Genomic DNA, 21,149 nt, shown 5'->3' on the forward strand with positions numbered 1-21,149 from the left:
CAGGTAGAGGCTCAGACGGGTTTGACTGTATTAAATATACATGCAGCTATTACAGAGTATATGCATTAGGGAACTCTTGATTTTACAACCTAGCCCATGATGTACATTCAGTTTTACCTTTACCGATTTCTCCTCTAGCTCCATACGCAGTTAGAATGAGAAAGACGGTAACAATGGGGCCTGGGCACTTTTAAATGGGGGGGGGGGGGAAATGACCCCATATTTATATTAATTTCTTCTTTGAATATAAAACAAAGAGTATTACTTAGGTTCATGACCAAGCTATCTCTATCTCTCTCTCTCTTCCTTTGTCAATCTTTCATTCTACATTTTTCTTTATGCATCACATGATCTAATCATTAGAGGGTCAACCACGCCCCCTTCCTATAGTGCACCCCCCCCTTTTGATCCTATACACTATTCATCCATGTTCTTACCTTCGGGAGTGGAGCATTTACTGGGTGTCTCAACAAAGTACGGTGAGATATCAACTGGACCCTTGTCCTTCTTCTTTCTCTTTCCTGTAGAACAGAGGCAGTATAGGAACACGTTAGAAAATATTCACAAGGATATACAGGGAGATTATTTGGAATTTAAGGAGATGGAACATCCACCCCACCCCCCCCTTCCCAAAATATTTCAGAAGTAAACAATGTAAAACAGTTGAATTGAATTCAAAGCTGTATGTACGAACTACACTATAGAGACCAGGGGCCCGTTGCAGAAAAGAGTTGCGATCAAATGCAACTTAAAAAATCTTGCGCAACTTGACTTTCAGCCAATAAAGCACCCGTATTCGTGACTTTCGCTTGATATTTTGACTTGCTTTGAAATGCAACTCTTTCGGCAACAGGCCCCAGGAAAGTGGCCTTTATAAGCTGGTGATTTCTTTCAACAGGTTTACTGGAAGACATTGTGTTTCAATGGTGGAATATCATTAAAGGGAATCAAACTGAGTGGTCTTTATAGGCAGTTGATTGCTAAAGCAGGTACAGTATTACTGTAATATAAATTCAAAATATTAAAAAAAATTAACAAAAAAAAGGAGAATTCAAAGCATCATGGTATATGTCCCTACTGAAATATCTTTATGGACCTAAAATGTGAGAAATGTATTCCCAATTATAAAAGTGAATACATAATTCAAATATTTATTGTAAGATTTTGCAGTGTAATTGATTGATTGTTCCTTTTATAATTACAAGCTTTCAAATGAGATGAATTGAAGAAATATTAGATCTAGACTATATCACCTCTGGACTGTGGAAGAATATTCTTTCTTTTTTTTGCCATTGTGATATCTTGCATTAGCATTACAAAGGAGGGAGGAGGTATAAATGGAAATGTGTGACATTTATTTTGTTAGAATCAAAATGCATCTAACAGGGGGAGTTCTTACACTGTGCTGTGCTACAAGCAAAACCTAAATAAATGGAATATAATGTGTGCAGAAATTCAATACCATTGATAGATTCAACTAGAATTATTTTATACTATACCATGTGTCATTCAATAAAAGCATAATATCAACACTAATAGAAATAGTGAAAATGAACAAAAGAAATATCAGCACAGCAATCAAGACATGCAAAGCAAACTTAAAAGCAAAATACAACAAGTATTACACCTTGAAAACAACTTATATGGATCCACGAACAAGTCACTTATATATAGAAAGATAATCATTTCCTGTACAGAAACTGTTTTGATTACATAATCTTCCAGATTTCAGTGAATGAGAAAATATACAGTTTCAACATACTGATGAATATGACTAAAAATAAAAAAATGTCAATAAAGAAGTGATAAAATCAAGTTACTGAAAGTTTCATTATCATTGATTTCGAAGTGTTGTTTTTAAACACTTTGATCATTTTCTTGAATTTTAAACCAGATAACAAAAATAATATGACAAGGGAATGGAAATAAAGGAAATACTGAATAATTATTTTTGTAGCTTGAAAACTATGGCAAACTTGTGAATCAATGTTTTTTTTTATGTTTAATCATGATCAAAAACAAAATAAAGTCTTATTTCATTACTTGGATATTCATCACTTTACCATTATACTATTGGTAAATCACGAGCTAAAACTTAAGAAATTTGGCAACAACAATTAAAACAATTTTTCTTCCATCTGTTCTATTTTTGCTTGTTTGGATAGAGGTTTCGAGGGGTTGTCGTTTTGGGTTTGTTTTGTTTTGGGGAGGGGATGTACTAGCATGACTAATGGCCAATTTTCCTTTCAATAGCTATTCAGTGGTGGCATATCACTATAGACTAAAGTACACAAATCTGTGCTGGAAAATGGTGCTTAATAATTATAAAAGCACAAAACAATAATATGTCAAACCGAATCTACACGGCTCTATACTCTAGAGTGGAATGTATCTCCTGGGCCCTGTAACATGAAGCTTAGCGATTGATCATTGGGCTGATTTCTATGATTGATGGCACTGATTATTGTATGTGATTGATCATATAATTCAGCACAACGATCAATCACTAAGCTTTGTGATACCGGGCCCCATAGATTTTGAACATGTTATCATTCTGTGTCTTTACTTCTCAGCAAAAATGGTGTGAAGTGCCTTGCATGAGCGAAACACGAGTTCTAACTACATGTACTTTCAACCTGAACTAATGCAAGCTCCTCATCTTCAGATGAGGAAATAAAAATTACGAAAATGCACTGTTCTGTTAAAAAGAATGGTCATTGTATTGTAATCCAATTAGGGCAACGATGGCAACTTGGTTTTCTTAAGATAGGGGAGGCTAGGTCTAATTGACCATATACTACCCTGTCACAGACATGCTGGAAAATTGCTACATCTGAATGTGTATCTAATTATTATTGTTTTAAGTGGCAACTTAAATGCATTAATGACCAAGTCCAAATTATGTTCACTTCCAAGGTGTTAATGAAAGGCTTTTATTAAGTCTGTTTTAATGAAATGATCTCTGTACATGCTTCTAAATGTATTATTCTAATTTGAGATTGCAGTAAAATTTAGAGGTGGTATGTTGTGACCATAAGCTTGGACCTGGACTAAAGTAAATCTACCAAGTGTCATTTTCATAAACTTTTTTCCCCCTTTCATGCAGCTTTAAGGCAAAAAATCTATGGCAAATTATTCAGCAAGCATGGGATCGCTACAACAAAGGAAATTGCGTTGTGCAATGAAAATGGTGAAAATTGTGAAGAGTGCTGGGGAATATCGCTGAGACAAAGGACATTGCTTTGTGAAAAGAAAAGGGTGAAAATGCTGAGGAATTGCCAAAACAAAGCAAATTATTGGTGCAAAAAAACAAATTTAAAACTGCCGAGGAACTGCTAAAACAAAGGAAATTGCGTCGTGCAAAGACGATGGTGCAGATTCTGAGGAGTGCATCGTCATGGCAACAGGCAGGAATAAAGGGGTAAAAATTGATTGTTTGGGGTCACCTTCCATTCCTTCCAAGGCTTCTCCAAGTCTCTCAACAGGGACATCACCTGATGATTCTGTGGTTGAGGCGACGTTTGTTAGAAACATTAATTGATCATAAAGTATAGAGACTTGACATTAACCTATTAAATGTAGTAATAAACCAACTAAGAACTGGAAAGTTTGGAGGCAAAGGGTACAATTTTTCATTTTAATCCAAGCTTGCTGTTGGAAGCTTAATAAAAGCCGATAGATAGAAAAAAGACTATCCCCTTTAAAAAATGTATACGCCTCTCGGTTAAGAGATAAACTATTTCTCCTGAAATTAACCTTTAGAGCAAGTGATATCAAAATATCTATGAACTTCAGTAAGGCTTCCATAAAGGCTTCCAAATTTAATTAACAACTTCAAATAACACAAATCAATGAAGATATTCAGTATGAATTTTCTTGAACAAAGCTTCAGTTAAGATTTTCCAAATGTTACCCTTTGCCTCCAAATTGTTTATTTAGTTTATATAATTACAACTGTTTAGATGGCACATATGAACAAAACAACAGATTTTAGGTACTTTTTCACAAACATAACCACTAACCACTAACTTCAACTTATCCATTGGGTTCAACTGAAGTTAGCTGCTTCTCAAATCGATTATTTCCACATTGTTAGTTGAAAATCAGTAAGAGTATGATTTGAAAAAAAAAAAAATATATGTTTATGCACATCTTCAAATTTAAAGACTTACTATATTCTTCCCTTGTCATGCCTGTATCGCCTTTTATATTGTACGGACAAAAACGTATTTTGTAAGCCAATATGAAAAGGAAATTTGTTGTACAATTTTTGACAAAAACTATATGAAATGTTATGCAAAGTATACATCCAAAGTTATAATATAGAGCTAATATAAAGCAATTAATAATTTGTTCAGCATGATGATAACAAATGTAGATCTATGTAGACTCAATAATAGTATTATCATAATAGCTTTTGCAATGGTGGTTGAGCTTAATATAATAGTGAAGCATCATACATTATTATTATTATAGCTGCTAAATCTACGGAATATGCAAACTAAGATTGCCTCTCATGTTAATGGGAAAAATAAATTCATAAAAAGAAAGTTGTAAATGCTGATTACGGATCATGAAGCCATGCGTATAGTTGAGATATCAAAACAATTGTTGATTAAATTAGATGAGCTACACCACCATCACAAAGCGACCTGAAGATCTTTACAACATTAAAAGCATTATAATATCAAACAGGTGAAACGCTTTTTCACAATTGCTGTAAAAAGAAATATACAAACATGATACAGATAATCATTTTCTATATTATCAAAAGAATTTTATTTCCTAAAGAAAATGTATTTCCTGAATCAATGAATTTCAAATGATATCACATGGAAATATCTCTATTTTGTCAACAAATTCAAAGCTTCAATTAGGCTCTGATTCCTTTGGGATTCATAAATTTATTACGTTGTTACAAGCTTATTGTTTCTGATCCTGTGGTAGTTAGCCATAATGACAGTTACCATAATTGTAAGTTCTTTATGAAATGGGCCAAAGAAAAATGAAGAAAGCATAGCTAAGAAGATTTGTGAGACAACATCCAAGAAGTTGTAAAAGAGAGAGTAAAGTTTTAGTGAGAATGACTGTGATCTTACCTGCAAACTCCCAGTCTGTAGCACTTTCTGTTCCTGGGGTAGCTTGGGAACCGATCACCTCCTCAACACCGGGTGGTGCGGACTCGACACCCTGCTGACCAGATGGGGTGATGGCCTCTTCAACCGGCTTTTTACTGCAGAGATGTAGGGGGAAGATACAACAAAGCATCATGTTAGCCCAGACGCCCATTTTATATAGAGTTACAACTCTTGTAACTTTGCCGTTATGGGGAGTTTCATGTAAGAGAGCTCAGCAGTCATTCACAATCAATGATTCCATGGTAGTTGCCATAATGGCAAAGTTACGATTGTTGTAGCTCTTTATGAAATTTGCCGATGGGGTGTACCTACTTCATCAAGATACAGAATGTTATTGTCAACAACCATATTCACAGTTTAGCTCCTTTATTTACAATAACTCTTTCAATTACAATGTAATTACCAAGGAGTTATCACCACGCCAAAGCAATCACATCAAACAACGATTCCATGAGAAAGTGTCAATATTGAGGTAAATTTTCACCATAGTATCATAGATTCAGATCTAGCACATTTACGTGAACCCATCTTTGTGAAATCATACAATCTAAGCTGAGAAGCTTTTAGTCACACTGGAGATCACCATCACAGACAAGCACATGTGGGACCATGATTATTACTGTTTAGAAAGAGACCGGCAGGAATACCATTCTTTCTTGTCTTGCTCATTTCTCAGCAATTACGCAGTTTTATACTAGAGTCATTAGGCACACATCTTTTATTCATACATACAAACACATGGGTGGTCATTTTATTGTTGTTTTCTTCTATTGTTGTTTATTTTGTTTTCTTCCAACTCATTTTGAGATATCTACCGTAACTTGGATTTACCTTTAAGCCACCTACATGTATGTTTGGGGGATTAAATATGGTGACCACATCAGACTTCGAAAAAAAATCCTCTTAAGTTGATGGACGGAAGATGAAAACAAGGTCTTTTGACACACAAGTACATCATAACTACTTGAAAAGATATCTTGTTGATCACTCTACATCCAAACAGAAATTATATTTTAATAAATTTCATACATACCCTGGCTTGCTCTTGCCTGGTTCAAGTGAGTCTGTAAAAAAAAAGAAATTACCACAAAATAAGTATGAGAAGAAAAAAAAACATGATAAAAATTGTTATCGATTTGCCATCAGCTGTATTTTCTCATCCCATTACGTGGATAAAGATGGATTATCAATTTGGGAGAGTCTATGGGATTTTATCTGATTTCCAGCTTTAAATCTCATTTTCAACGAAGAATGGTGAAACATAATTGGATTCTCATAGGGACTATGAGGCAATGTCACTACAGTCCCTCCACAATTTATGCAAGAATAATTTACCTCCCCTTATATTATCCATTCCATTATCACCAAACTATCTTTACTACAAATACCAATATCACAAATACACCACTATCACCACAACTACCTCCACCAATTTCCGCCCTCTACCACTGCAACTATCAATATTACCACATCGTATTTTCCCAGTAACCGACTTCTACAACAGCCATGCACAATCAACCCCCCCCCCCCCATTACCACAACTATTTCTAGTTCTAAAACAGAACAGGTGAGCGTTTCATCAACAATTTTGTCCGACAAGTTGTCAGATCTGACAACTTTCCTTGATTTTGATTGGCTGAGAGGCACTGTTCCTATGGTAATTGTCGGATAAAATGGGACTTGTCAGATGAAACGTCCAACAAGTCCTTTCATGAAACGCTCCCCTGAACTCACCTTCAACAAAGACTGCGGACACAGACTTCGTCTCTCCCGCAGCGTTAGACGCCACAACACTGTAGTCTCCTGTATCTTCTGGCAGGACATCCAAGAGTTCCAGCAGATAGAGTTCACCAGCCTGACTCGTCCTGATTTCCTTGCTTTCCTTGATTTCTTTGCCATCTCTGAAATCAACAGGAACATACTCAATGATCACTATCAATCAATCTTTTGAAAACCACACAGAAAAGGAGTCCGCTTCACAAACGAGCGAAGATCACAGTAACTTTGCCATTATGGTAACAGGGTTCGGCATCAATCATGGATTCCTTTGTATAGAGTGATTTTTTATCCTTTTTTTAAGTATTGGCATAACAGTACCAGTGGCACAGAAACATCATTAGCACTATTAAACAAAGGCCCTGTTACAACCAGGAATGTCGCAGCAATGTATAATGTCACAACAACGTCTTGGATTTACATCTTGGATCTATGTTTGACATCACAATTTAAAAGATGTTACTGGGCCTACCGTTAATGCTCTGTTAGCGCTCTTAGAGCAATGTTTCAGTGCGGCCAGTACAGGCAGGTATGGTAGGCCATCAACATTACACTGTGCAAAAAGACAGTGGCCTACTCCTAAACAACAAATATTTCTCTCTTTTTTTTTCATTATAATGTGAAAGTTTTATTTTCTCCCTAGATATGTGGAATTGAGATTGGTGTAATATAATGTGATTGAAAGAGTCTCCTTACTGTCAAATCTGCAAAAAACTTGATATGTATCATTGTATAATTCATACAATAAAACACAAATTAGTGAGTCACATTGGCTCTCTCACTTGCATATCACTGTGATGTGCGCACAACTGTTTTGTGAATAATAAGCATGATTTTAAATGTCATAATTTCTTACTTTACTTCAAATTTTGACAAAAAGTGTCGCGTTATGCTTCTTTGATATTCCCTTTTTATTCTTATCAATTTTTTGTTGGGGTAATAATATATAATAATATAAGACATCAACTCACTTGTACCAGGTGACCTTGGTTGGGCTGCCGGTGATCTTGACACGAAGACTGACACGGCTGCCATCTTTCACATCCTGTGGGGTCAATATACACACTCAGGGGTCACGACAAGGGAAGGGTGATCATGGGTAAGGGGCACATCACGAGTGATCTGATGACCACAGTAGATTTGATTGACAAAATACTCCTTATTGCCCCAAGATCTACCAGGAGATATGCCAATTCATAGGTAAGGATTGGCTGCTATCAAGCAATGAGCTTGGTCTTGGTTCTGAGATTCATAAACAATCAGATTCAATATGCTTGGTTAAAAAAAATAATAATTCCAACTGAATCACAGTGAAGACATAGTTTTCATTTCATTTTGAAAAGAGTGATTCCTACACAAGCAATTTTGCCTTCCAGTAAGAATGGAATTGTAAAATGTTACATCAACCACCATCTTATTACTTTCACTTTTTTACTTTTTTGTTGAGAAGGATTTAAGTTTGAATTGTATACTCACTTAAATTATATACTAGCTAATGTTTGTACCTTTTTGCATCATGTTATTTAAGGTTTATTTGTAGAATTTGTTGATATGAACGGAGTATTTTGTAAATCATTTCTACTGGATCATGCATATGACGGTTGCACAGAGTCAGGATATCAGTCCAATATGAGGGAAAGATGTTCACAATTATGTGAGCCACCATGAATTATATGTCCGGCAAACACTTGGTTGAAAATATACTTTATAATATGTGATGAGTATACACATGAATTCATGGACTACATGTTTATTCAATATGGAATGTGAATTTGAATGGAATATGATGAGGGCATTTAAGGGACAACAGCAAAATCATGTAATTCATTTTCAATGAAGAAAGGGAAACAAGTGACTGGTGAATATATATCTTGCTATGAAGTGTTTAATCTAGATGGGGATGATAACATGTCAAGGGTCAGATATACATATATGGGTTGATATGAATCTTCTGCTATCACACATCAATAAGAGTATACTGAGAAAACACTGATAAATGAATGTTGATAATAAAAAATAAATGCAGGGAATAACCAATCCAATATATGTTTCTAAAAACAAAGAAATAATCAAATCAGTCTTAATGATTTTTTCTCTCAAGTTTGAAAGACTATGATTCAATGGAATGTACTGATTTCTATACAACACTAGTCCCTACTTTTCAATTGATTTGCTTTCCTTGAAAAGCATTTGACAAGGTTTTTCTCTGAAATAACATGCTATTGCTTATAATCATCATGACTATATAAAAATGAAGTGGTGTGTATGGGGCGTGCTAATGGGGGAAATCTTGTGGGGGCCACTTGTGCTATACACATTCCAAGCCCCTCAATCCGGGGACTTGGTAAACATCGGCATGTGAACGTGTACAGGGCGCACAACTGACCCCCAACCCTTCCTCAAGGAGGGCGGTACAGACCTGGTCTTTGAGCTCTTCGATGACCACTGGTTTCTGAGGGGCAGCCTCTTCAATGAGCGGAGTGACTGCCTCGGGGCCCTCGCTTGTGACCTCAATCTGTTGGTCAAGCTCACCACCGAGCTGGATGGCCTTGCCGAGTTGGCCAAGGTCTAGCTCGATGAGAGGTTCCCCGAAGTCAATCTGCATTGAGGGCTCCACCTCCGGTAGCAGGTTGAATTTCTTGGGACCAAACTTGGATCCAGGAGCTGCGTGGAGAGACAAAAAGAGATGCAGACAGAGGATCAAAAACTTCATTCAGATAGGATGCATTGAAGCAATAAAAGTTGCATTTTAGAAAGATTTTCAGTGCAACAGATCTTAGTAGCTTCAACTCGGGTCTCAGTAAATGAATTTATAGTAGATGTGTAAAAACACCTTGTGCAAAATCGTGTTTGTTTAACATGATTACCTTTCATTATTAGGCTCAAATATATTCAGAAAAGTTTGAAGCTATCAAGTTAGGCAAGAGTATAAGTGTCTGTACACCAACACTACGAGTAACAAAGCTTCCAAAAACTCAATGGATATCCAATACATAAATAGACAATGTAGTTAGAATGGTTATTTTGTTGGCTTGGGAGGATTAAGTTGTATAGGATAAGAAACAATTCCATTCAAATTAAAATAATAAAACATTTACATAGTGCTTAATACAATTTTTAAGTGGTGCATGCTACTACCCCAGCTTTAGCACCGCTACCTTATCAGGTTGAGCATTCAAGAAATTCCTTCCTACTGGGTACCCATTTACCACACCTGGGTGGAGAGTGGCAAATGTACATAAACACCTTGTCAAAGGATGAGAGTTCTAAGATGGGATTTGAATCCCATACCTCATAATTCAAAGTCTAGAGACTTAACCACAGAGCCAAAACACCTTTTCATTAACAAGATCTTGCAATTCATACTGACCTTGCTCAAACTTGAGGTTGATGGTGGATGTGGCCTTGCCATTCTCGTTTTCTGCAACCACTATGTAGTTTCCTGAGTCGGTGTTGGAACCATTGTTCACCTCAAGGGTCAGAAGGTATACTTTACCTGTACAGGAAATTAAAGATGTGTAGGATGAGTTTTCATAATCTCATAAAAGAATCACTAAAGACAACTCTTAGGGCATATTGCAGCATGGAGATAGATGATAAGAAATATCAGGGGAATTTAATCTTTAGGAGCAAAAGGATTCTTCAAGTCATTCTTTTGCAAACAGCTTTGAATGAGAAATATTAAAGGACAAGTCCAACCCAACAAAAAGTTGATTTGAATAAAAAGAGAAAAATCCAACAAGCATAACACTGAAAATTTCATCAAAATCGGATCTAAAATAAGAAAGTTATGACATTTTAAAGTTTCGCTTAATTTCACAAAACAGTTATATGCACATCCTGGCTGGTATGCAAATGAGGAGACTATGATGTCATCCACTCACTATTTCTTTTGTATTTTATTATATGAAATATGAAATATTCAAATTTTCTCCTCATTGTTAAGTAATACGATTAATTCCTCCCTGAACATGTGGAATTAGTATTGTTTAATACTATATATGGTTAAGTCAAGTTGGTCCTTATTTTCAAATCTATAAAATATGAAATATTATATAATTCAAACACTAAAAAAACAAAAGAAATAGTGAGTGATGGACATCATCGACTCACTCACCTAGTTATGCATATCACAGTTTGTGAAAAATAAGCGAAACTTTAAAATGTCATAACTTTCTTATTTTACATCCGATTTTGATAAAATTTTCGGCACTATGCTAGTTCGATTTTTCTCTATTTATTCAAGTCAGCATTTTCCTAGGGTGGACTTGACCTTTAATTATGAAAAATATTGAAAATTATGTATCTCCAAGATATATAAGCTCATTTTGAATGTGTTGGTCATCCAAAATAAGTTGTTCCAAATTCACAGAATGGTCTTAAAGCATTACAGCATCAAAGATAAATACGATTAATTATCTCTTTAAATAGTTTTTTTTTTTCCAAATTGTAAATGTGTTGGTCTTCCAAAATAAATTGTTCCCAAATCATACATTAGTCTTAAAGCATTAAAGGATGCTTTTTATGATTTTTTTAATATGACGCATGTGATTTGTATTATACTGTACATATTACATAACTGTACATATTGTTTTTTGTACAAAAGAACAATTCAGTTGCTATAAACACGTAATCACAATATCAGGGGGGTCTACATTATACAAGCTCTGCTTTTCAGTTGGCCCTCCCTCCCTTTCAATTATTTATATTTTAATTTGATAATTGTATAATGTAATGTTATAATGTTATCAATTTTTGTCTATACTTCAAATGTGATTATATGTTACTATGTCAAGTGTATCATAATTGTAAATATGATATTGAATTGAAAGTGGAAATAAAACAATTGAATTGAATTGAATTTTTTTTTTTTAAGATAAAAAATGAAATACAATTAATCATCTCGAGAGATCGGTTGATTTTCAAGGTGCTGGTCCTCCAACATCAATCGATCTTGAATCATTGATCTGTCCGACTGAATATAGCTGAACTCACCCTTGGTTTGAGATCTCATCCTGTACTTCTTGTCCTCTTTGATTTCCCTGTCATTGTAATGCCACTTGATGTTTGGCTTTGGATCGCCCATCAGCTTGACCTCAAAGACTACTCTACGACCCTGATCCTCCTGCTTGATGGTTGGCTTCTCAATAAATGTTGGTGCACCCTCTCTGCTGGCATCTTTGACTGGAAGAACAGAGGAAATGAGAGAAGTTATTCAATAGTTAGGAGCTTTCCTCGCATTAAGTGCAAGTTTAATAAGAATACACTTCATTTCATCACTGAATCAATAACAAAGGGTGAAACTGTTGCAATGCTTAGAAAACCTGATGCCTGGCTTTTACAAAATTTGATATTTCTCTTAACATACAATAAAACTACGCTTCATCATATGCTGTGGAACTCTAAGAAATCTCATTTACTTATCATGCACTGTATTCTTTTGTAAAGCCTCTCAGCAATTCAAAAGGTGAAATTTCCTGTATTGTTATACAATTTTGTCATCTTATGACTAGAAATACTTCTGCAAATAGTGAAGAAGTTTTAAAGTCACCCGAATTGTAAAACACAAAGAGCACAAAAAAGTAGTATTTACTGTCAAAGTTCAAGTTAATGGTCGCATGGGAGTCTCCGGCATTGGTGGCTGCATAGATCACGTAGGTGCCTCCGTCCTTGGGTGTGACTTTGTCTATCGTCAAGGTCAAGGTGTACCTCTTGCCAGCTGCTGCCTTCTTGATGGCAAAGCGTCCTCCATCTTGGATGGCCGTGTTGCCGAGGCTCCAAATGACCTGGGGGTCTTGTCCAGATTCAAGCACAGCCTCGAAGGTGAGGGTGTGGCCGTTGTTGCTCTGGCGCATCGTTGGATGTCCGACAAACGTTGGTCCCCCAGCAGTTCTATTGGAAAGAAACAGGGGAAAAAATAAATTAGCTCTTGCTCATGAGATCTCTTGATTGAATCTGAACTTTTGAAATAGAATGGACACAAAGAGCAAATTTTAAAATAGAGTGAGGCACTGATACCAATTTTTTTAGATATAGCTATATTATTGATATGTTCAATAGGAGTTTCTGAAAATAAAGGATGGAAAATAAATAAATATGAATGCATCACTTGCATCCCATCTGGATCTGCCACTATCTGGAATTAGATATTTCTTCAACACTGTACAAAAAATATGATATAATATTTGAATTACAGGGGATAGACAATTAGAAAATAATAATCAACATTGTTCTAATAAAAAAATATGTTAGAACCTGATTTAGCTCTCTTATGCACCCCAAATTTCCATGAAACCAAATCTGAATTTCAATGTGTTTCCTTGATAATTGAATTATTAAGGCAACTATTACTGCATCTGCAAACATTTCACATTAATCATGCTATGGCCTTTAAGTCATTTAGATCTATTAATCAGATGACTTAATTGTTTTATCACAATTTTATTGATTAACTTCAATTTCTTTTAATTAAATTGTTACTTTTTGTGGATTATAATTTCATAACTTTAATTATCATAAACAAATAGTATTTCAATTCATCTACAACACTTACGGTGCTTTAGCTGGTTCTTGTCCACTTCCTGGAAAAGGAACAAAATAATATTTTTTGTTGAATATGAATAAAATAAACAGTTATCTAACGTTGTACAATATAACTGTTCTTTTAACATATCTTTAAATGATTTCTTTTACTGTTAAATTGACTTGAGTTGAAATGAAAATAAACCAAACTGAACTGAAAATGAACTAAACAAAAATGAAAAAGAGTAGAAAATAATACTTTGGATTATTTCTTTCTGGAAATAAAACAGATCTCACCAAAATTTAGACATTTTAATTATATTTAGACCTAAATAAGATGTACAGTAGATCTAATCTAAATACCGGACGACATATGCAGGATCAAAATGTCATTTTTAAAAGGTGATTCGAGCAATCCAAATTCATTAGGGTTAATGGGCATGGAATTCTTTACAGAATTTCAAACACTGATTGAAGATGTTTCTTATCCATCAAAAACCTAACATACAATGCAAACATATAGATAACTGTTTCAAGACGATAAGATTTTCTTTAGCCTAAACTGTGTTTAAGAAATCAGGTCATGTCTAGTCCATTTCTTTATAAATTCATTAGCAATGATTACATACAATTTTATGAAATACTAATCACAGCAAGCCAACCAAAATACTCTAGATTTTCCATGAGTCGTAAAACAAAGACAACAAATCCTCGCTCTCAATCACGCTATTTCCAATGTTGACAACGTAAACATCACAAATCAGAGCACATCGGACTACACGCAGCAAATTGGGCAATCCCACAACCAAATTTCACCTTCAAAATTGAGTGTAATCGTCGAGCTGGCTTCTCCAAACTTGTTCTTGGCTTGGATTTCATATTTTCCAGCGTCTGCATCAGCTGCGTCTTTGATATCGAGGTAGATAGCGTAGTAATCGCCATCTTCTTGAACGTCGATTTTGATTCTGCCGCCAGCTTTGACAGCGGTGCCGTTCTTGAACCAGTTTAGGGTCGGCTTCGGGTCGGCTTGGAGTTCGCATGTGAATTGGATCGTTCCGTCTGGTTGTTGCTTGATCTTTGGTGCCATGGTGAACTTGGGTGCTCCTCCCGGTTCTTTGGAAATGGAGGGGTGAGTAAAGAAAAAAGGTTGAGATGGAATGGAATATATATTCTGTTTGACATATAAGTCAGTGTCATGACAGTGATTCGGTTTATATCGGGGGTAATCATTACTTACTGTTTATCGCGTCGGGTCTTGAATTGAAAAAAATATGAAAGAGAATAGAGGCGGGGCCACTGGTTGCCCACGAGGGAAAACTTTCGACCAATAGCCACTGAGCCGTCAAATAAAAGGGGGTGGGGCCGCAAGATGAGGAAGTGGAACCCCGATGGAATAATTTTTGAGCCCCGTCAACAGGCGCGTAGCTAAAAAATATCAAAATTGCCATTCCCTTTTGTTTCCCACACCTTTTTTTTACTCCGTTTTTCCCCTTCCAGGCTGTGGGAATCGTATATATTCTTGCCAGAAATTATAAAGTATACATGGGTGTTTTCGCATATTGCATTGACACAAAAGTTTAGCTCTTCTGTTCGGAGCGGGTAAACATTACCGTCACTCCGCGAGTCCCTAAATGCTATTTCTTCCGCTTTTCAGCAAGTATTTTTTGTCAAAATATCTGCTCAAAGGGGGAGACATTAAATTTGTGCCGCGCTCTATGCAAAAGTATGTACGATATTATACTTTATTCTATATCGCTTCACATTCACTCTAAAAATTCGAATGTTAAATCAACATTTTGAAAGGTTGGAGGAGTGACAACCTTTTTCAAATGTTACATCCAACCTTGTATAAAGCTGAATCCAACATTTTAAGTGTTGGGTAGAACCATTTTAAGTGGTAAATGCAACATTCAGAAAATGTTGTCACTCCTCCAATCTTTCAAATGTTTAGTTAACATTTCTTTTTTTAGAGTGTCCATGTCTTGTTTTGCGCCATTAATTTGAAATTTTGAATATCTCTGAAGTTTCTTAATCAAAAGGAAGCGCTTAATATGAGCGAAATTACAAAATTTCCCCCAAAATGAGCATGGGAAAGGAAAAGTCCCTCTTCTAGCTTGCATTATCCCTTTAACATTTTGAGCTCGTTTTTCTTCTTAATCGAGTTATATATAATCTAAAAAATATCAAATTTAGAACAGGTTAAAGTTTCAGAATTTTTTTTTTATATTAGCGGGAAGGAATATAGCGCCTATTTCCTTCCTGTATATACCCGTCTTCTACTCTGTTTTGCGACTTGAGTTAAAGAATTTAATGTGGATACACTTTTTACAATCAAATCTGATGTGACCAAGGTAGGCATTAATCATTTCTGTTCTCTATTTTTATAAAACTTTTTAAGCTTCCACGTTTCGCGCGGTAAGAGGAATTATTTTAAATTCTTCAATCTTTTCCCATTTTGGGGCGCTCATAATTTCTTTCATAAACAATTTTGTTTTAATCATTGCAAGTCAATATTCGAGTTGATAAGGGTACTAGAGACACAGGAGACGCCTTCTTTTGATTTGAATTTGATGAGATATCGAAAACTTCGCGCTCTGCAAGAGAGGGGGAAACTCCCCCCCCCCCCCTCCCTGCACCCTCCCCCCTAGGGAGCGCGCTTCGCGCGCTCTGTAAGTGTTGGCACGCTTCGCGTGCACTTACCGCCCCCTCCAAAATTAAATCCTGGCTACGCGGTTGCCCGTCAAAGATCCAATCGGCGCAAAATGGGGGGATTTTAAGTTTTCATACTAGTTATGCGGCATGGATTGCTCCCACGATCTCCTCTGCGAAAATTATCCAACCATACTTCCCCGTCTGTGCCCTAGTTGTCTTTGGCCTATCAAAATAATATTTCAATAGCCTTTTGCCTTTGGTACGGCAGTTATTGGCGAAAGCATTTATCAATATGAAAGTCAAGGAATCCAGAACCTCATCATAATAAATAATGCTGAAAATAAATAAGCATATAAAGCAAGATAATTACAAATAATATCAAAATATCGTCTTCCACAAGTTAGCTACAAAGCCAATGAATGTGAATATAATCCAACATAACATAAACTTAATATGATAACGATAAACATACTTATGATAAAATGAAGTAACATTTAAACAAGCAGTCTTATCAATATAATTCAGATATAATTTTTTTTCAGCATAATTACACACATCCATAATCACAACAAACCGCGTAGTTGAGAATACTGGCGTAATAAGCACCAAAAAATGAGGAAAAACATCATAAGTGTAAAAATGAAAATCTAGTTCTGTGATAAATTTTGACGTATCAGAAAATAACATAAAACCTCGCCCGTTTTCTTTATCATTTTTTTTTTTGGGGGGGGTCTGGAAATTCACTGGAGCAGCCCCTCAACCATCGTACACCAGACTTGAGAGAACATTTGAAATAATGTAATTTTTGCTTCTCCGTTTTGCATGCCTTTTATTTTCATTTTTCATGTACATTTATTGGTTTCTGGAACATTTTTCATAAACACATTAACAAAGAAAATACAATAATAATACAGATAATAAATTAACTGACAAGCAAAACATTGAACAAAAATTGCATTTTCTATTACATATCTATTTTTAGAAGGTTGCAGGTGTTGTCACTATAAGCTATTTAAGCTTGACTGCGTGACTGCGTGACAGCCCAAGAAAACGATTACAAATTATTTATCATACTATCTTAACGTAAGGGTGCAGGTGCGAGTGGGGTTAACACTTACACTTACAACTTAAAACACTTACAACACTTATGAAGACGGCATATTTTAGAAGAGAGTATTAATCAAAACACACAAAGCATGCAGTCATAAAACTTACTCTCGAAGTTGAGTTTGATGGTGTTGGTGGCGGTACCAAGTTGGTTCTTGGCGACGATCTTGTAGTCTCCTCCATCAGCCTCTGTGACGTCATTGATCTCGAGCGAGAGGTAGAAGAAGTCGCCGTCGTTTTTCTCCCGGAGCTTGAGGTGACCCCCGGGTCCGCTGTCCTTGAGGATCTTCTCGTTGCGCCTCCATTCGATGGTCGGCGCGGGGTCGGCCTCCAGGCTGCATTCGATAGTCAACTTGGTACCGTCGTCCGATTGTTTCATGGCGGGTTTCATGGTGAAGTTGGGCGGTTTCCCCCTGCCTCCGTCTTTACCGGGGCTGAAAGGAACCAACGGATTTTTTTTTTTGGTAAGTTCTATTAAATATATATTGTGATTTAGTGTAAACTGTTTGATTAGCTATGATAATTATATTATTTATTTGGATCTAACCTCGATAAGTATTCCGATATACCTATTATGACTGTTATAATAATATACTGATTTGTATAGAACAGAAACTATGTGAATATTTATTCTTCTGCACTGGAAGAGCTCCTGAAATGCTTGAAAAACAAAATTTAAAAAAAGATAAAGAAATAAATGTATGTTATCTCCAATTTTTTCTTGTTTTTAAAAGTACTTTTTCATTTAAAGTGACTTGGATGTAAATAGGCAAAATAAATATTAACTGTCAAGCGAGCCAATGATCAGCATTGCGGCATTTACGTTTATATCATTCGGGGGGGGGGGTATATTATTCACTCATACTGGATTCTGCTAACTTTCTGCGGTGTGAATGCATTGACAAGGAAATCAGTATACCATATATACGGTCGCTTGTAATGACATAAGTCACTCAAAATCTATTAAATGTTTTTTTTTTAGTGATGAGCTTACCCGGCCTCTTGTTCCATTTCTGTTTCTTCGTCTGCGATTCAAAAATAAAGAGAAACATAACAAGAATAATATCATATACATAATTTAAAACAAAAAGATGACCATAATATAGGATCGTAAAAGCAAATCTAAAATAAGAACCACATACTTTAAATCATATTCTAAAAACGAAATCACGGTCTTGATAATTGTACGTATAAAGAAAGAGTTATTTTTACTGAATTACATTTACAAGCTCTGTGAATTTGTAGGAAAATATGTTTAATCGATTACAAATATTCTTTCTTTGAGGTATATAGCAAACTACAAGCTCTGCTCTAATGCATTCCCTTTACATTTCCAATATATATTCATCAGATTACTTTGATAACAGATTCATGTAGGCCTTTAGTTTTAGTTTGTGTTATATTATGTTGAAAATGAAAATTATTAAAAAGAAATTAAAAGTGAAAAAAGATTATTTTGACCTACCGCCGAATTTGAGTGCAATAGTTGCACTCGTGGTCCCCATTTTATTTGAGGCGACGATTTTGTAGTTGCCTTCGTCCTGCGCTACGATGTCGGCGATCTCCATTTTGACAACGAAAACATCACCGTCGGCTTTCACCTTGACATAACAGAAATAGATAAATAGATAGATAATAATTGGCCTACTATGAACTATTAAAGGTTTCTATTGATTTTTTTACAGTAGGCTGACGTATAAATCATGCAAATAGGATGCAAAATATATACATCTATTTTTAACGGAATTTCAGTTGATTCTTAGTTATTTCCACATATTTCTCGAATATATATTTGAAAAAAATTACCAAAAATTGAATATCTATACAACATATTTGTTACCAATATATAGGGGATTCATTTTTTACTTGAAAAGCTTGTTTTTTTTCAAGATGATGAACTTTGTATAACATGTCTAAAACACTGTAAAAGGGGGTTGTATTTGTCACCGACTGTTGCATATATATATATATAGATACAAACTGGGATCATGTTCTGTATTTTCTAAACTGCCAATATTACAAGACACTGCTCCGAATGATGCATATACTGGCTTTGAACCTGGTCAGATTTGATAGTTGAGGACTTGTGGTGGTGCTATTATACAAGGCTGTTCGTACATTATAAACAGTTTACCCAATATTGGATAAAAAGGGAATATAAACATGATAAATGTTTGGTGGGTAGAAAATACCAGATAGGCCTACTGTGTGAATTTTACCAATTTTTGCGTTGAAATTTACCAATGAAACATGCATGCAGTATGCCTCGTAGTACAAAATCTTACTCAACAGGTTCCTTATTTAACGTGCATTCACTTGGTGCATACTAGTAGTAAATAAGTAGTTTTCGCTACGCGATGTACGGAGAATGCCAGAACACATTAAATGTATTGGAAAATGCCTGACAATGAACAGCTGGGAGGTCCTCGTCGAAAACTGGTGAACCGGAACAGCCGTTTCGTCCTAAGTTTCGGATCTGACATAAAAAAATCCAAATTATGTCGTTTGTCCCGAGTTAAACGGTCTAAACTGCTATTTTGATTCACCAATTTTTAAGAAAATCGACTTCTGGGTTGTCTTTGTCATGAAGGGCAAATGACAAGTCCTTTTTATCTGTTCTCAAATCCCCTGTACGTCTCCGTGCGAAAAGTCCTTTAATATCAAGTCAATGACTTACCGATGTGGCATATCTGCCCCCATCTTTGATGGACTTGTCGTCCACAGACCATTTGAAGTCTGGCTGTGGACTTCCGGCAATCTTGCAGGTGAAGATAAGGATCTGCCCGTCATCTGACTGGTCTAGGGCAGGCTTCTGAACAAAGGATGGAGCCGCGTCTTTCCCCATTGCGGCAGCTCAAACTGCAAAAGAAAGGAGAACAGGGTTGTCTTGGTAATCTCATGTTTCTATTGATCTTTTTATGAGGTAAATCAAGTGATTTCAAAAGGTGACATGATAATACAAGCATGATTTTAGTCAGTGTCAACATTCATGAAGTGGCTATAAGGACGATGCTAAATATTAAGCATTGTTATGAATCCAAAACCATTTTTCTAGATTTCCAATGACGTCGATGATCAATAAGTTAATGAAAACGAGTTTTTATGATTACTATGGAAACCATACATCAACGTTTCACATTATTCGATTGAAAAGAAAATTATACCAAAAACGTTTTAGTCGTTAATATGCTTGTTAAATACACGTAACAATAAGGTAAAATAAGCTCAGACTAAAAGAGTATACATAAAAATTATATTTAAAAAAATCCCCTTGATTATTCAATTAAGAAGCACAATGAAATATTAGCTGAAGTTAACAAAAGCGACAAACAAAAGTGTCGATCGATACAAAGAAATTGACAGGAGTGTCGTCAAGTAATCAAAGTTTGTCACCTCCTTCAGATTTTCAAGAATGCGCAAAAAAGAAAGAAAGCAAGTTTTGTAGGCCTATGTATAGTTATAAGACCAGCTGCGAAAAAGTATAAACCAATGCAACAGGGAAGAGTAGAACAACAAGCGAAGACAGAGGAGACAGGAAAAAACCGTGCATGGGCGTGACTATCTGATGATGATATGAAACAACCGGCTTCATCGTCCCTTCTTTTATCGGCTTCTTTCAACGCCCGAATTTCATCGTACATTACATAGCGCGGGAAAACAAAACGATACCGCCGAGCTTGTCATTCGATTACACCGATAAGGTTACGTGGTGACTCCCTCCAAGTTTATACGCCATGAGCGGAGGCCTGGATTCATTTTGACATATTCACCGATCGGAGACAAGATGTGTGAGGCCCCGACATGCATACCATAGGGAGTGATAAAGCTGGAATGCGGTATCGAAGGGTGATGAGAATTGTTCGGAGAGGATGGGGGAGTTCTTCCTACCCTCCCTGTACCGCCCCGCTATCCTGTCCATTCCCTAACCATCACAGACTGGCGCGCTTTTCATCG

General features: G+C 35.8%; 1 protein-coding gene across 6 annotated transcripts in view; it reads right to left on the bottom strand.

The window, feature by feature from the left end:
* LOC129265683 (twitchin-like) overlaps positions 1–20,056 on the bottom strand; it is a 125,239-nt gene extending 105,183 nt beyond the window's left edge. For 5 of the 6 annotated variants that reach the window (XM_064100271.1, XM_064100278.1, XM_064100258.1 and 2 more), the window contains exons 1-16: positions 19,873–20,056; positions 18,661–18,796; positions 18,190–18,220; positions 17,304–17,629; positions 14,253–14,549; positions 13,468–13,495; positions 12,508–12,806; positions 11,910–12,098; positions 10,285–10,410; positions 9,334–9,578; positions 7,886–7,959; positions 6,873–7,039; positions 6,172–6,202; positions 5,100–5,233; positions 3,447–3,503; positions 438–521 (exon numbers count right to left, since the gene is read on the bottom strand). In XM_064100271.1, the coding sequence (XP_063956341.1) occupies positions 438–521; positions 3,447–3,503; positions 5,100–5,233; positions 6,172–6,202; positions 6,873–7,039; positions 7,886–7,959; positions 9,334–9,578; positions 10,285–10,410; positions 11,910–12,098; positions 12,508–12,806; positions 13,468–13,495; positions 14,253–14,549; positions 17,304–17,629; positions 18,190–18,220; positions 18,661–18,796; positions 19,873–20,040 (2,392 nt within the window). In that variant the 5' untranslated portion in view covers positions 20,041–20,056. The remainder of the gene's footprint in view (positions 1–437; positions 522–3,446; positions 3,504–5,099; positions 5,234–6,171; positions 6,203–6,872; positions 7,040–7,885; positions 7,960–9,333; positions 9,579–10,284; positions 10,411–11,909; positions 12,099–12,507; positions 12,807–13,467; positions 13,496–14,252; positions 14,550–17,303; positions 17,630–18,189; positions 18,221–18,660; positions 18,797–19,872) is intronic. The other variant, XM_064100265.1, reaches the window with a different exon arrangement.
* Between the last annotated feature and the right edge of the window lie 1,093 nt (positions 20,057–21,149).

This window comes from Lytechinus pictus, chromosome 1, assembly GCF_037042905.1.
Source record: "Lytechinus pictus isolate F3 Inbred chromosome 1, Lp3.0, whole genome shotgun sequence".
Classification (NCBI taxonomy): domain Eukaryota; kingdom Metazoa; phylum Echinodermata; class Echinoidea; order Temnopleuroida; family Toxopneustidae; genus Lytechinus; species Lytechinus pictus.